The following is a 14,826-nucleotide window of genomic DNA, read 5'->3' as shown; positions in this document are numbered from 1 at the left end:
ACTATATTAAAAGCATACACCTTACACTAAACAATGAAATATGGTTAGTCACAATTTTATCCAAGTCAACATTGCTTTATGTTATGAAAATCTTAATTATTTTTCATTTCACATGATGCTAGACATAGACAACTGCTCAAACACTGCAGAGACTGAAGAACACTATGTTTTTTTGCTCCTTGATCTAGTGAAGATGGTGAAAATAATGTCTTTGTGCTTACAGAGAAGTTTGTAAAAATGTGTCTATATGAGGTTTTGCGGGTTTGAAAAATAAGTTATAAATAAGTTATTTCTCCAGTCTCCCTAACATGGTTTAGTGTCTTAACTCCACGCTCAGTAAGAATCAATACAGTATTCTTTTTTTTTTTAAACTTCAGATTGATTTTAGCTGACCTCTGCCGTCACATTATCTCCCCAACAAGGCCAGTTAGTCCAACACAGATTAATGTAGCGACTAACATATGAAGAAAAATCTCTTATTTCCTCTTCCACTTATTCTTTCTTTATACATGTAATCTTCCCTCCATGACCTCACAGATAAGAAAAATGTTACTCAATCTACAATCTGCCTTTCACTCAGTTACAAAGTGCTTCAATCTCTTATCATTTTGTGTCCTGCCCTTTCCAGCCATCTTACTTACTCTTCTCCCTGTCCTGCTCCGTGCTTTGTTTATTCCATTCTGACATTTTCTGTCTTTCCTTCCCTTTCTTCTTTTTTTAAAGATTATTTTTTGGGCATTTATTTGAACAGGACAGCTGAAGACATGACGGGGAGAGAGAGGGGGAATGACATGCAGCAAAGGGCCACAGGTTGGAGTCAAACCCGCAGCCGATGCGTTGAGGAGTAAACCTCTATATATGGGCGCCTGCTCTACCAGGTGAGCTACCCAGGCGCCCCTTCCCTCTCTTCAAAAGAAAAAGCTAAACATTAGTTAGGAGACAGGATACAAATGTCTGAGTGTGTTTAGAAGTGTGCCTGTATCCAGAAGCAGAGCAATTGTATTCATGTAGCATTCTTCAGAAATTAAGCAATTCAAAGTCCTTTAAAAAAAGACAGAAGTTCTCTTCATGGATGTGTATGTGTGTGCTTTACAGCCTTACCTTCCTCCGGGGTTGTGAAGCTCAATCCGAAATCATTATCATCACCATTGTCATTATGAAGACTCTCAGTGCAGCCAACAGGACTACAGGCACTTACGGTGATAACGTATCGAGTGGAAGGAGTGAGACTCGGCAGCACACCTGGACAAGAGGAGAACATGAATATGTCAGGCAGGCAGTGAGACAGAGAAAACAGGCAAAGGGAGTTTTGTTTAAAACTAGAAAACGCATTTCCTGCAGAAAACGTGTGAGAATGCTGAATAGCTGAATTGCTAAAGCTAAAGTTGATGAATAGCTTAAATTCGTAAGAAAACAGTTGAAATATTGAAAATAGTTGAAAAAGTAGGAATGGTTTTAATTAAGCTGAATAACACCGCTAATATAAAAAAATGGAATTATAAAAAAAAAAATGGAATGCTAAAGGCAGACTGGATTACTGGTTAAAATGTGTAAGAAGAAGTTGTAAGAAAAGTGGAAAAGTGATAATTGTTCTAATTAATATAAATATGTTGAATAATAGCCATAGAGTATGAAAGTTGTTGTTGTTGTAGTGGCACAGCGGTGCCAAGCAAGCGGCATCCGCACATCACGGCACCACAGTGCTGAACGTTCGCAGACTGCCGTTCAGTGCAGCTCTTGCTGTCTTTTTTAAAATGAGTCATGCAGACAACAACAAAAACTTTTAATTGTTATATATATATATATATATATCAAGAGTAACACACAAGGGGTTAAGTGTCTTCATCAGGGATACGTTGGTAGAAGTATCGGATTGGGATTCAAACCCGGGTCTCCCACACCAAAGGCATGAGTCATATCCACAGCGCCATCATCAGAAGGAGAACAGCTGAAACTAGACACAAATACCTATATTTTGATGTATACAACGTCCATGACAGGTTAGAATTGCTGGCGTGGGCGCCAGTTATAGAGAAAGAACTAGGATGATTTTTTTTGAAGCTCTCCACTCTAGTGACATCATTGCACCCTCAGGGTCATGCGACACACTCACTATAAATGCAAAAAAATCCTACAATGTACACTACACTCAAATAGATTTTTCAGAAAAACTGTAAAATACAGTATAACAAGCTGAAAATATAGAGCCAGATAGCTGAATATTTTGTGAACCTAAAGTTTTAACCATGTCCGTAGGTTAAAGCATGAAGGAGCTGAAAAGGAGCAGAAGATTTGAAGCTTGCTCTCATTGACTTTAATGTTAAAATAAAATGTTTTAAAGCTTATTATTTGAAAAAGTAGAAAATAGTAGAAAAAACGTCACGTCATCTGGTGAAAGAGCTGAAGATCTTAAAAGTTGAATGGTTTTAATAGCTGAACGTATGCAGAAGATACGGACGACCAAACATACGGAATAAAAAATAAAGAACTGAATAACAATTTACAAAAATAAAGAAATTCACTAACATTGGCTTGATTTTTCTAACTCAGACTGCTAAAGCCTCATAATAGCTTCAGCTGAACATAATAGTGCATTTATGCAACATACATAAGGGCATGTGAGTACTGTTTTAAATAGACTCTACAAAAAGGAACTCATCCATTAACACCTCTTTGTGCCCCCGCCTTACCGGCTACATGCCTTTTCTCCTTTTAGTGTGTGCTGGAACCTGTTATTACTAAAGTATGTATCAATCTTCTTCAATAATGCAATTTAAATGCTTAACTTGTTTCTCTGTGCCACTGTTGCTGAGCAAACTTGATGGTTTTGGCACACAAAGAGAGCCTATTCTAATTGTAAAGCTACAGTTGTCTCTCTCTGATGTTTTTTGTCCTAGACGTCTGCCCTCTCCACTCCTTTCCGTATATCCTGAGTCACTCTTTTACATTCCCTCCAACCCTCCTCACCCTCTGTGTCCAGTCATCCTCCACTTGTCTCTCTTCTTTCTCTCTGTTACCCATGTCTTTTAATTCAATTAGGGGCCAGGGCCCCACTCCGCTGCCATTACACCCTCATTTGCTTTCTGTGTTTTTTAGCCGTTGGTGTAATTCTGCAGTCAGGTGTCGAGGCCATCATAAATTAACGAGAAGCCTTATCACGGTGGACTTAATGTCTGGCAAAGATAGAGGGGGAGCACCGAGAGAGACGCTGAGAAAGACGGAGACTGGAAGCTCATCTTCATATTTGCCTGGAGACATAGTAGAGTGGATGAGAGAAGGGACGAATAGCAGCAGCGGACGCAGACATCATCATAAAAGATGAAGTGAGGAAAGATCGAAAAGTGAGCAACAGAGAGAGAGAGAGAAGGAGAGGAGAGAGTGAGAGAGAAAAGGAGCGATGCCAGGGTATGACATCATTGGGGTAGTCCTGAATGTCTTGATCCAAATGGAGACACTCTTAAAGCTGGGGACTTGCCAAGGAGAAATTAACAGGGTTGCCTGGGACAGTTTGAGTGTGTGTTTATATTAAAGACAGAAGGAAAGTGAGTGAAAAAGGCAGTGTGAATGTGTTTTCACCAAGGGCCAAAATGCCTTTACAGGTGTTACAAGAAGGTGGTAGAAAACCAGGTACAATAAGTTAAAAGGACAACAGTTGCAAGTCAAGTTAAATCATAATAATAAATTATCCATGGTTCACATTATGCTACTTATGGTATTTTGGTCATGTTTACAGAGAATGGTTACCTCTGCTTTAATTTACTTTGTTGGGACCCTCCTACAGTACATTGATGTGTCTCAAATTGCACACATCTGTAGTTGCACTTGCTATTTGGAGTGCGTTCACATTGACAAAGTATGGCCAAATGCAGTGCACTACAAGTACCCGGATGCTGAACTTAAAACGGTCAAAATGCGGAGTGTGGAACCCTGGACAATACTTACACTCAACGGTCAGCATCTTTGCAACGGAGCAGAAGCTACGGGACCACCAACGTATTTTCAGACTTGCCAATATGGCGGATACGGAAGCTGCAGTGGTTGCATTTGAAACCGCAAAACTCAACTATACAAATGTAATTTATAGATGTGTTTTTTTTACCATCACACTGTAGTCAGATTGTGAGAAAGCAAGCCAAGATTTCAGACAACACTACCCTGTCGAAATGTACGCACTACATAAGTAAATATACAGTGTACTACATGTTAGTGTACTCACTGGATTATCCAAACTGTGACCTACCTCATGTCCTTGGAACCCTTGTTCCATATCTCCACTGACTGTTTATACTAAATATAGGAATTGCATGTCAAAAATATCTCTCAAAACTTTACATGTGTTTTACCTGTGAAATTTCCATTGGCCAGGTATGTGGCTTTGATAGGTGGTACCTCTGGCTGATCTCTATTGTAGGCTTTCAGTTCATATCTGTCAATCAGCCCTCTGATGTCCCCAGTGGGTGGCACCCAGCTCACCTTGGCACTGAAGCCATTCAAGCTCTGCACTGTAGTAGGAGGTGGTACAGACCTAGGTACTACCGAGAGAGAGAGAGAGAGAGAGAGAGAGAGAGAGAGAGAGAGAGAGAGAGAGAAAGATGAGACTGTGAAGGGAAGAAAACTTTCTGTGGATCAAGACAGGGAAAGAGATAAATAACTGTAAGCAGCTTAATCAATACATGAGTAAATACATAAAGTACAAGAAAGAAATAAGGTCAGGCAGAACAAATGTCAAAAGAAAGATATATCAAGTAAAAGCAAAAAGAGAAAAAAATAAAAGTGTCATGGTTGGGCTTGCTGCCTCTCCTGTTTATTTCCTTCTCTGTGTTTTTTTTGTTTTGCCTTTCCTCTGCTGAGTGTCATTACTGGCTCTCTCTCCCTCCTCGTCAAGACACCTGTGGCTGCCTACACACCTGAAGCAAATCCAGTAATCACCGCTCCTGCTTTAAACCCTGGCTTTCCAAGCAGTCTCTGCCAGATCGTCCGTTCACCCACTGTGCTCTGGCCAACTCTAGTATTGTTTGCATTGAGTATTTTCTGCTAATATCGGTGATTAAGCTTTTTTGACTGTCTGTTTTTTTTTGTTCCTGCTTCAGATCCCTGCCTCAGCCCTGAAAGCCCAGTCAGCCTGCCCGAACCCATCATTGTTTTTGGGATCTGCCTCCCCTCAGTTCCAGAAGATTTCCTTGCACCATTTTTTTGTTGTATTAAATAAATCTCTGTTCCTGTTTTCCAACCTTCTCCACGTGTCTACTCTTGAATCCACTATCAGCCTAACAAAAAGAGAAAAACCAAAACAACAGGTCGAGAGCACGAGGTTAGAGAAAAAACATCCCCCATCTCTGTGTTTTAATAGGCCCAGTAAATCATACCTCACCATTAGCATAAATAATATTTATGAGAGTAGTAACTTTTTCAGCACTGATTTAATACAGCCAGCCATTCATTCTGGGCTATATTTCACAGCAATCAGCCTCCCTCCTTCTCTGTAGCACTCCCCTTCTTTTTCTCTCTAAGACCCTATGTATGGTCCAGCTCCTTTCCCCTCTTCCTCCCTTCCTCTCCATTTATCTCACTGCTTCACAATCGCATTGTTTTTCCATTCATCCTTTCATCTTCCTTTGCATCAGTTTCCCGTTTCATTTTACAAATAGTTAATAAATGCTTAGAAATTCATGTTCCCGTTATTTCAGTCTGTTTGTTTTGCAAAGATATGTACAGTATATATTAAGTCATAAAGTGACACCACTGTGGACCTGCATCATGCACTATTGCCTATTTGTTTGTTTTGGTCAGTCATTTCCTAATACCTTCCTCATCTTCCTTCCCCGCTTCAGCTATTTTTACATCTTCCTATATTTATCAATAATTTTCTTCCTCCTTGCATTACCCAATCACCTTGCATATTTCCTGATCTTCTTCCCCCTCTTCCTTCTTCTCTTTCCTCCACTTTTTGACTCTTCCTACCTCCTCTCTGCTAGCACCTTTCCTCTCAGTCCATCCTTTTTTCCCTCAGTTCTTAATGTTTTAGCACTTTCCCCTCACTCTCCTTCATTCCTCTCTCTGGTCATTGCATGGTATACTGAGACCTACCAGTGTATCGTTCACTACTAACGAGCAGCTTTATATTACACACGGGACCACACAGGCCATTCTGGGTTAACAGCCTTTTACTGGGATGCCCTTTATAGAGGCTTTATCAATCTCTCATACTGTCTGGCACATGTAATATCACTGGCTTTGGATAAGTCTCACATACTGTACAATATAGTTGTGGTTTTACATCCAAAGTCTCTTAAGAAGGAAGAGAAACACTATAGAACTAAGTCAACGGAAGGGAAAATGTACTCCTTGGCGCACGTACCATTTGTTTTTGTCATAATTAAATTCTAATTCCATGACAAATTACACAGCACATTAAACAAACAAACAAACAAGCAAACAAACACATACATACACATGTATAACATACATGTAAGTAAAAAGGAACACACACAAACACACAGTCTTACACCCACAAGCTGATGCCTGAGGCTTTGGAATACTTAAGGGCTTATCACCCCCTTATACTATTAGAGTGTGGAGATGATCAGATGGAGGTTAGATAGAAATAAACAATGATACTGTAGGAGATCTTGTGTACAATGTGTAGTGCAATTGCTCATGTGGGGACATACATACGTGTGAGTGTGTATTACTGTTATGATAGCATCATATCTGGCTGGAAACACATTGGTCTGATAACACAGAAAAGCACACCAACGACTGCCAGCAAGATGAGAGAGGTTTTACCTTTGCTTTTGCTGCGTCCTCTTTGCCAAGGTCCTGCCGCCCAACCTCCTGCAGCCAAGGCCACCAACCTGTACAAGTACTCTTGAAAGGTGTGTGTTTTTATAGGAGGAAGGGTTTAGGATTCACATAGGGCAGGGGAGAAACAGATTAAAAAAGATTTTAAAAATATGCTCTCAAAAGATACATTACATGTTCTCTGTATCACCTAAAATCAGCTTAAGTAACAAATTATAAAAAGTAATATTTTTTTTGCATATTAAGTAGTTAATAATACTTTAAATTGCTTCAAAAACTTAAGAATGTTTTATCAGTTACTATCTACAACTGTGAGTTATCAATATGACTAAAAATCAATTGGTTTAAGAATTATTATGTTGGTTTTGTCACTTTTTAATTAATAGAAAATATATGTGTGTGCATGGAAAAATTAGGGGAAATTTACTAATTACATCTATATAGTTTAATGTGATGCAATCTCCAACTGTAATTCTATCAACTCTGTGTCAAAATGTTAAAGCATAGCAAAAAAAACTGGACTTACGTACACCGTTAGCAGTTGGAATGAAATTATCAGTGTGGCAAATCCCTTTCAAAAGAAGATCTAAAGAACTAGCTTATTGGTAGAGATTGTGCTGTGTTGCAATTTAAATATTTTTTATTTAAGATTTGATATTACATGCTGCTTTTTAATTGACTATTGCAACTGGAGTATCGATGCTATGTTCTTTGTACTGTATTGTTTGATGTCTGATGAAGGTCTATCACTAAAATGTTGTTACTTAAAAAAAAAAAAGGTTGTTGTGTTGACAGAGTTCCACACTTTCTTTTCAAGTAACTGCTGGGTTAGTGGAGTTATGTAAATGTGCACTGTGCCTTGTTACCAGTGAAAGGCTGTAGGCTATGATCTGTGGCTTGTGTCTTCCTCCCACTATACACCAAAACTGAATCGTTTCCTCTGCAGTTGTACCGGCTTTCACTGGAGGGACAGCCGTCTAAGTAGACTCTTACAGAACGGCGGGAGGCAACAGAGAGATTTACACTTTGACTGACAGGAGGGTTTGATTCATCCCTTCGTATGGTAAGACCCCTTATGCAACCTCCTAGGCCTGTGAAAGAGGAAAGGAGACGAGAAAGAGAGTAAAAGGAGAGGAAAAGGCCTACGCATGTGCTTATTTTTGAAAAGTAAGTGCTGTATTACAACTAGCAGGAGAAAAGCTATAATTGAGGTTTGGAGACACTACCTTTTTTAATCATTAAATTGATAGCCTACATATTTTTGTTTTATCTCTTTTCAGTGTTGTAGTTTGTAGACGGTCCCTAAGCACTCTAACTGCCATCTCAACACAGGAACTAAACACAGCTGAATTAGCTGAAACTTTCATACATTTCTTTCACATCTACGACAGTCAGATTCACTGTGTTCTCTCGGAAGGAATCACTGCACATGGGTAGGCCCTTGTAATGCGTTTTGAACATATTAAGAGGCTAAAAACACATTTAAAACTTGGGCTGTTTAAGACTGTTGGGAGCCAACTCTAGCAGGGGGATAACACGGTGTAGACAGCCCCGATTGTTTTAGTTTTTCTCTCTACTGACAGCACTCAAAATTTAAAAAACAACAGAGCTACATGTTGAAATCGACCGGAATTCTCCTTTAAGTTCATAGAAACCCCAAAACAAGGAGCCCACAAACAAGCAAATGCCATGTGCCCCGTTTAGCTGCACACTGAACACTTCTTCTTGGTTGTGTAAAATTACTGATGTTCCATTCTCACCGTGTTTGTGACTTTTGCTCTCTAGAGCAGGATGTATGAGCTCCATGGGCACACCCCCCAAGTATAATGGCGAATCAACCTTCAGCCTCACTGGTTCTCCCACTCCCCTTGTCTCTTCCGCCCAGTCATTGACTGCAGCAGAAATGAGCAAGCCACGTTTTGCCAAAGAAATCTGTTTCCAGTCTCCATTGCAGTAGCTAAGCCCCACCCACATGCTGAGTTCAGTCACGTGACCTTCAGAGGCAAGAATGAAGGACAGGAGACCGGCTTCCAGCTCCACCTAAAAATAAACACCAATAAACAAGCAATAAAGTAATAAACAATAAAGTCATGTATTTTTTAAGTTTTAGTTGAGTACTTCAACGAAAGTCTTAATGTGTTGGTGCTTCTTACCAGCATGTAATCTTCCGTTTGTGTGTTGTATGTAAAGAGCAAAAGTGCATTGAGCTGGTCTGTTCTGAAATCCATAGAAATGTCAAAGTCCTTTCCTCCATTAAAAACATCTTTGCCCATCTCCAAGTAACCTGAAACAAGGTGGAAATAAAAGCCAAAAACATGCCACAACAACATTTTATGATGAGGGCTAAAGAAAGAAGGAAACGTCTTTTGGCATATTGGGGACCCGTGAAGATGGCCTGTACCCTTTTATCAAATATAAAGATTCAGTCACATTTAAAATGTTTGACATGTTCAAGGTTCAGATGTTTGTTTTTCAAATAAAAGACTGGATTAAACAGGCAGCAATAATGGAAATGTACACTGATGAACCGTATCTTTAACACAGAAAGCCATTAACTTATCTTATTATTATTAACTTATCAGCAGCAAGCATCTTATATACAGTGTTGCCAGTGTATGAGGGACACTAGAAATCAACTTGAAGTTCTGTCTGAACATAGGTTGTTCATGAAAAAAGACACGCCAGAGAGCAATGCTATTCCCTCTTGCATATTGTCATGTTTCTATATTGCAGTATAAAGTATATAATACAATTTACACTATAATTTCACTCTTAATGGGGATAAATCTCTGTTGTATGTAGCTTTGTTACTGTCCAATATCCTTGTGAAAAAAAGTAAATTAACAAAGAATAATCATAACTATTTGTTATCCAAAAAAGATACTAACCATGTCCTAGAAAATGGGCTCCGTCCACAGTTTGAATAGGGCAGCCCTCCCAGCTTTCATACACTGCCACCTTCTTTGTGGCTTTTGCCCAATCCAGAGATTTCCACTCCTCTGAGGGACCGTCAGTCACCTTAAAACTCACGTCTCTGAGGCAACCAGAGAAACCCTGTTGCACTAGTCGAGCATCACCTGATAAAGACAAGAATAAATAAAACTTCAAAAACTTTCACTCCAACTTTCTCACTGCTTACATAATATATTCCACTGCCATAATATTGTTAGAAATGATAAACAATGTGATATATTAATGAATAAAGAGAGTAGGTGACAATAGACATACCTGAATCCTCTCGTAGCAAAGTAAAGTCTTCAGGCAGCCCTCCAATAAACATTCCTGTGTTCTCACCAATAATGGTGCTGCCACTGAAAGCGGATGAATTTCCTGGTGGTGGTGTGGAGGTAGGATGGTTGGGTTACACATAAATGTGGTAGTGCAAAGCAAAAGTATGGAGTTAAGAGATGATTAGAGTAAATATAAAATCCGAGCATTCAGAGAATGAACAATAAGGGATGAAAATAAAGTGAAGGACAATATAAGAGAGAAGAGTTTAACAGGGGGTAAAGGTATACAAAGAGAGAGAGAGAGAGAGCAGAGGAGTGAGATTAAGTAAGGGAAGTGTTATGCTCATGCAGTTTCAAATTTTAAAATGTTATTTGAAAACACATTTGCGAATAACTGAGGAACATTTGTGTGTTTCTGTGTGTGTGAAGAAGCATTTTTCTCATCAGAAAAAGATAAGCTAGGATTAACCTAGCTAATACCACCAATGCGGAGCTTGGTGATTTACTTACATAAAAATCACACATATGTGTACATCCATAGATACACGTCAGTCTCACATTTTTTACATCCAAGCACAGGTGCATACCCTCACATGTACTGACAAGCAAATATACACTCGCATTTACACTCACACTCCTACACACTTAGCAGATACACACAGTGGTCAGTATAAATATGAGAAGAGTTACCTCTGTATTGATTGTTTACAACGATTGTTCCCACGGCCCCTCGCCTTGTTGCTATGATGCTGTGCCATTGTCCATCATTGTAGCCACGCCCTCCATCATCCTGTACACTCACAGCCACTGCTGAGCCCTACACACAAACACATGAACACACAAACTCACATTACAGTCAGGCAAGAATTTAAACACAAATTCACATTCATTAACAGTGTTGTTAAGACATCCTCTGACCATAAATCTCGCAACAATGTTTCTTACAGTATTTGCTAAAGTAAATGTATGCAACTGGCTGAAAAAAAACTTTTCAACTTTTTACAGTGCAATCAAACAAGCTTACTTTGTCACATTTCAAATTATTGCTTCTTTATCCCTGTGTTGTGTGGACAAGGTTAGATATTAAGGATCGATGAGACACAACACACACACACACACACACACACACACACACACACACACACACACACACACACACACACACACACACACAAACACACACACAACACCACCCTCAAATGGACATGAACATGCACATATAATCATCAAAGTGTTGTTACAAGGCTTTTTGCTACCTATTAAGTATGACATCATTGTTGTGATCAGCTTTTAGCAAGTGGGCAAAGAGTAATGTAGTAAAAAAAGAGTAACGGGTAAATGCACACTCAAACAAACACACTTACAACATACAGTATAGCCACACACAGATGCACAGTGATGAAGATTTAATGATGAGATCAATAAATGTATGAATGCCAGAGTATATCAGCCTCAGACATATTTACTACCATCGCTAGACAGCTTTACTTAACAAGACAACATAGGAGCAGTCTCTCTATGGCTCTCTGTCTCTCTCGTTCTCTTATATGCATAAATGCAAGCACACCCATTTGGATCCTTTGTCTGGTAGACACTGGCAGTTGAAGCAACTAATGCTCAACTCTCCCAGAAACTACTACTAGAGGTGCTCCTGAGCAAGGCATTTAGAACATAATTGCTGTGCAGAAACTGCCTGAGCATAGCCCCCTACTCACTCTCACATGCTCTCTTAAACTCACACACACACACACACACACACACACACACACACACACACACACACACACACACACACACACCACACACACACACACACACACACACAGTGACATTCCTGTAGCTTGCACTTTAGTTGTACAGCACTTGACTGAGGTGTACACCTCACATATGTTCGCTATTGTGTGAGAAGGCCCTAATGCTCAATTGCTTTCATATCAGTATGTAATACTGCTGTGTGTGTCTGTGTGTTTGTATATGTTGTTGTCCGTATGGATAGATACTGTTTATGCATAAGAGCCAGAATGAACAAAAATCTATGTTTAAGAGCGTCTGTGTATGTGTCTGTACATTTGTGTGAATTACAGTTTTTCTTAATTGCTTTGATGCATAAAGTCAACTCAAACTCCACATTTTCAAAACAGTTAACACAGGCCGAAACAGTAGCAATAGTGGTCAAAGTTACACATTTTGTGCCTTCAAACAACAATCCTTGCAAACAAGTGTATGAACTTCTGATCAAACATTACACAGTGGACAACAAAATACAAAATACAGCCCTCAGTGTGAATCAGTGAACCATTGCTTGTCATTGTAGCCTATTACTGTACGTAACTTTCATGCCAGTACCATTTGTTATCAAATGTACCTTTGTAAAGAATTGAATCCAAAATCCAAAATGCTTTAATGCAAATTTTATTAATTCTATTTATTTATTCTTTTATTTTCAAACTGTGGCTGACAACTGAAATACTGTAAATATAGCACAAAATACATGTGAACCAAAATAAAATCTATTAGTGTTTAAGAAATTAAGAAAATAAAAATAAAAATCTACTACAGTAAAGTATAAACATCTATTACTGTAGATTATAGGAAATAGCCACTATTGATACTCTCTCTTGGGCCACTTGCCTCATCCACACTGATTGTTAATTGAAGATTTGTGTGAAGGAGTGTCAAACAGGTGCTTCAGTGATTTCATACTGATGTAGATAGTTTCTAATAGTTGGAAACAGATGTTTTTGGTTTGGTTACCATAGCTTAAACAATGGAGTTTGGACTGCTTGAATGACATCCGTGTTAACTGTTCTGCAAAAGGGTGGGGAAAATGTGTTAACCAATGAAAAAGGGTTAATACATCTGCAAGAGGTGTCTTCTGCTCTGCTGAGACAGTGATGATGAAAACCGAGTGGATTCCAGTTTATTTAAGCAGGTGAAAGCAATCAAGAAAAACTATAATGCAGTTATTTATGGAGAACCTTACCCGTTGCCAATGTGGTCAACCCTGTCTAAAGTCAAAAGACTTACAGTAGCAAAAACTCCTCCAGAATCTGACAGGTGACTAGCAGGCATTTCAAGTTTACATTTAAGAGACATCTGCATTCAATTGATGAAAGACAGGAACGCATGGAGCAATTTTTTTGTTGGACAAATATGAGGAAGCGGATTATATTGGAGATTTGTTTTAGTGTGTGTTATTCTATAAGTGGGCATGGTGAAAATAGAATTCTATCTTACTATAAAGGAATTAAATACTGTAGTGAGTCAGTATTGAGTGTTAATGTCCGGCTGTCTGTCTTTTAAATATCTTAAGACCAACACTGTTCATTCTATCTACTTAACACTTGGCGGCTGTACTGCTGGGTACCCAATGACATTCTGTGTCGAATTTGGTGTTTGGATACGCTGGACACGTTCAATATTAATAGACTGTGAATAAAACTAAGCGACCGCACAATATAGGTTGAAAAAACAACAACTGAGTGACCGCTGTGTGCAGCTGTAGGGGCGGTTCTTCACGGCTGTCAGTCAAGCATATCGTCCGCAGCCGGCTACTGGCAATTACCGACTAACTGTGACGATATCAACATGCAATATTGTTGTCAAAAAAGATGTAGTTTAAAGAAAAACAAAGACTCTCTTTATTTTCATCACTTTCCACCTTTTCTTGTCCTTTCTCTCACACACACATTCTCTCGGTCCGGTCCGGGTAGTTAATTCATTCAGATTTTGGCTCTCATTCACGATTTTGGCTGTCATTCACGAGCCTGGGAGGTGAGACTGAACGGCGCATAACTGAAAAGACTTGGAGTTACTGCAAAGCTACATTCTTAATCATTCAACCAGGGGTTAAAGTGGGCCGGAACAATCCGTAACTGTGCTCCAGTACCATCAACTGCTGCACCAACTGGAAGTTTTGTACATCAGTGTTTCCTTCTGCTGAATGAGGCAGATGACTGTGATTACTTAACATCTGTAATACAAGCCGGACAGTTGAGTGTCTAAACTGCTAAAGTCAGTTAAACAGGGGACGATAACACTTTAGGCACATATATTTTTCATTAGCTAATGATAAGATATATCAGACAAAATCTTATGTGAAATCAGTTTGGTTTTGGAGAAACTAGATTAACTGAAGTGTTCAATATAATCTGATAGAACACTGACAAAAGAATAAAACTAAATAAACATAATATGCAATACATAAACATAATTTGGAGAGACAACATTTTGACTAAAAGTAATGATTTAAGTTAAAGTTAGTTAAGTTAGTAAAGTTAGTTAGTTAGTTTAAGTTAAATAAAATGAAATGAATGAAATTAAAACTATGAAGGATAAAAATGACTTTAATGTGACTAAAACTAATAAGAGTTTTCGTCTAAACACTAAGACTACATAGTTGCCAAAATTAACGCTGCACCGCTGAGTGCTATTTCACTGAGTGTTTCTGACCGCCTTCAACTCTATTACATATAATGCATCATATTTTAGTTCTATGTTGTGAGGAAAATCAGAATCCTCAATGTAACCAGCAACATTTCTCTGTTGAGAAAATGTAGTACAATGTTGTACAAAGTAAAAGTACACAGTAAGTCAGTAACATACAGTTAAGTTGCTTTGGGGACCTTCTGTAAGTTATTTTGGAATACAATGGTTCTGGAGAAATTTTCAAATAGCCATACCACAGGCCAAGCAATCGGTCCCTTCTGAACAGGAACGGTTTGAATGGGCACTTTACTAGTCGCTTTAATAATGGAACAATGGATGTGTAGCCGCCTAAAGGCTATCATCAGCT

At 38.8% G+C, this 14,826-nt stretch overlaps 1 protein-coding gene across 1 annotated transcript in view; it reads right to left on the bottom strand.

The window, feature by feature from the left end:
* ush2a (Usher syndrome 2A (autosomal recessive, mild)) overlaps positions 1-14,826 on the bottom strand; it is a 221,377-nt gene that overhangs the window by 117,091 nt on the left and 89,460 nt on the right. The window contains 9 exon segments of the mRNA XM_032520470.1: positions 1,102-1,242; positions 4,344-4,532; positions 6,787-6,867; positions 7,668-7,892; positions 8,562-8,841; positions 8,955-9,085; positions 9,690-9,878; positions 10,030-10,131; positions 10,722-10,848. Of these exon segments, the coding sequence (XP_032376361.1) occupies positions 1,102-1,242; positions 4,344-4,532; positions 6,787-6,867; positions 7,668-7,892; positions 8,562-8,841; positions 8,955-9,085; positions 9,690-9,878; positions 10,030-10,131; positions 10,722-10,848 (1,465 nt within the window).

Source organism: Etheostoma spectabile, chromosome 1 (genome assembly GCF_008692095.1).
Source record: "Etheostoma spectabile isolate EspeVRDwgs_2016 chromosome 1, UIUC_Espe_1.0, whole genome shotgun sequence".
NCBI lineage: Eukaryota > Metazoa > Chordata > Actinopteri > Perciformes > Percidae > Etheostoma > Etheostoma spectabile.
Note: the sequence above shows the minus strand (reverse complement) of the source record. Positions and strands in the feature narration are given on the sequence as shown.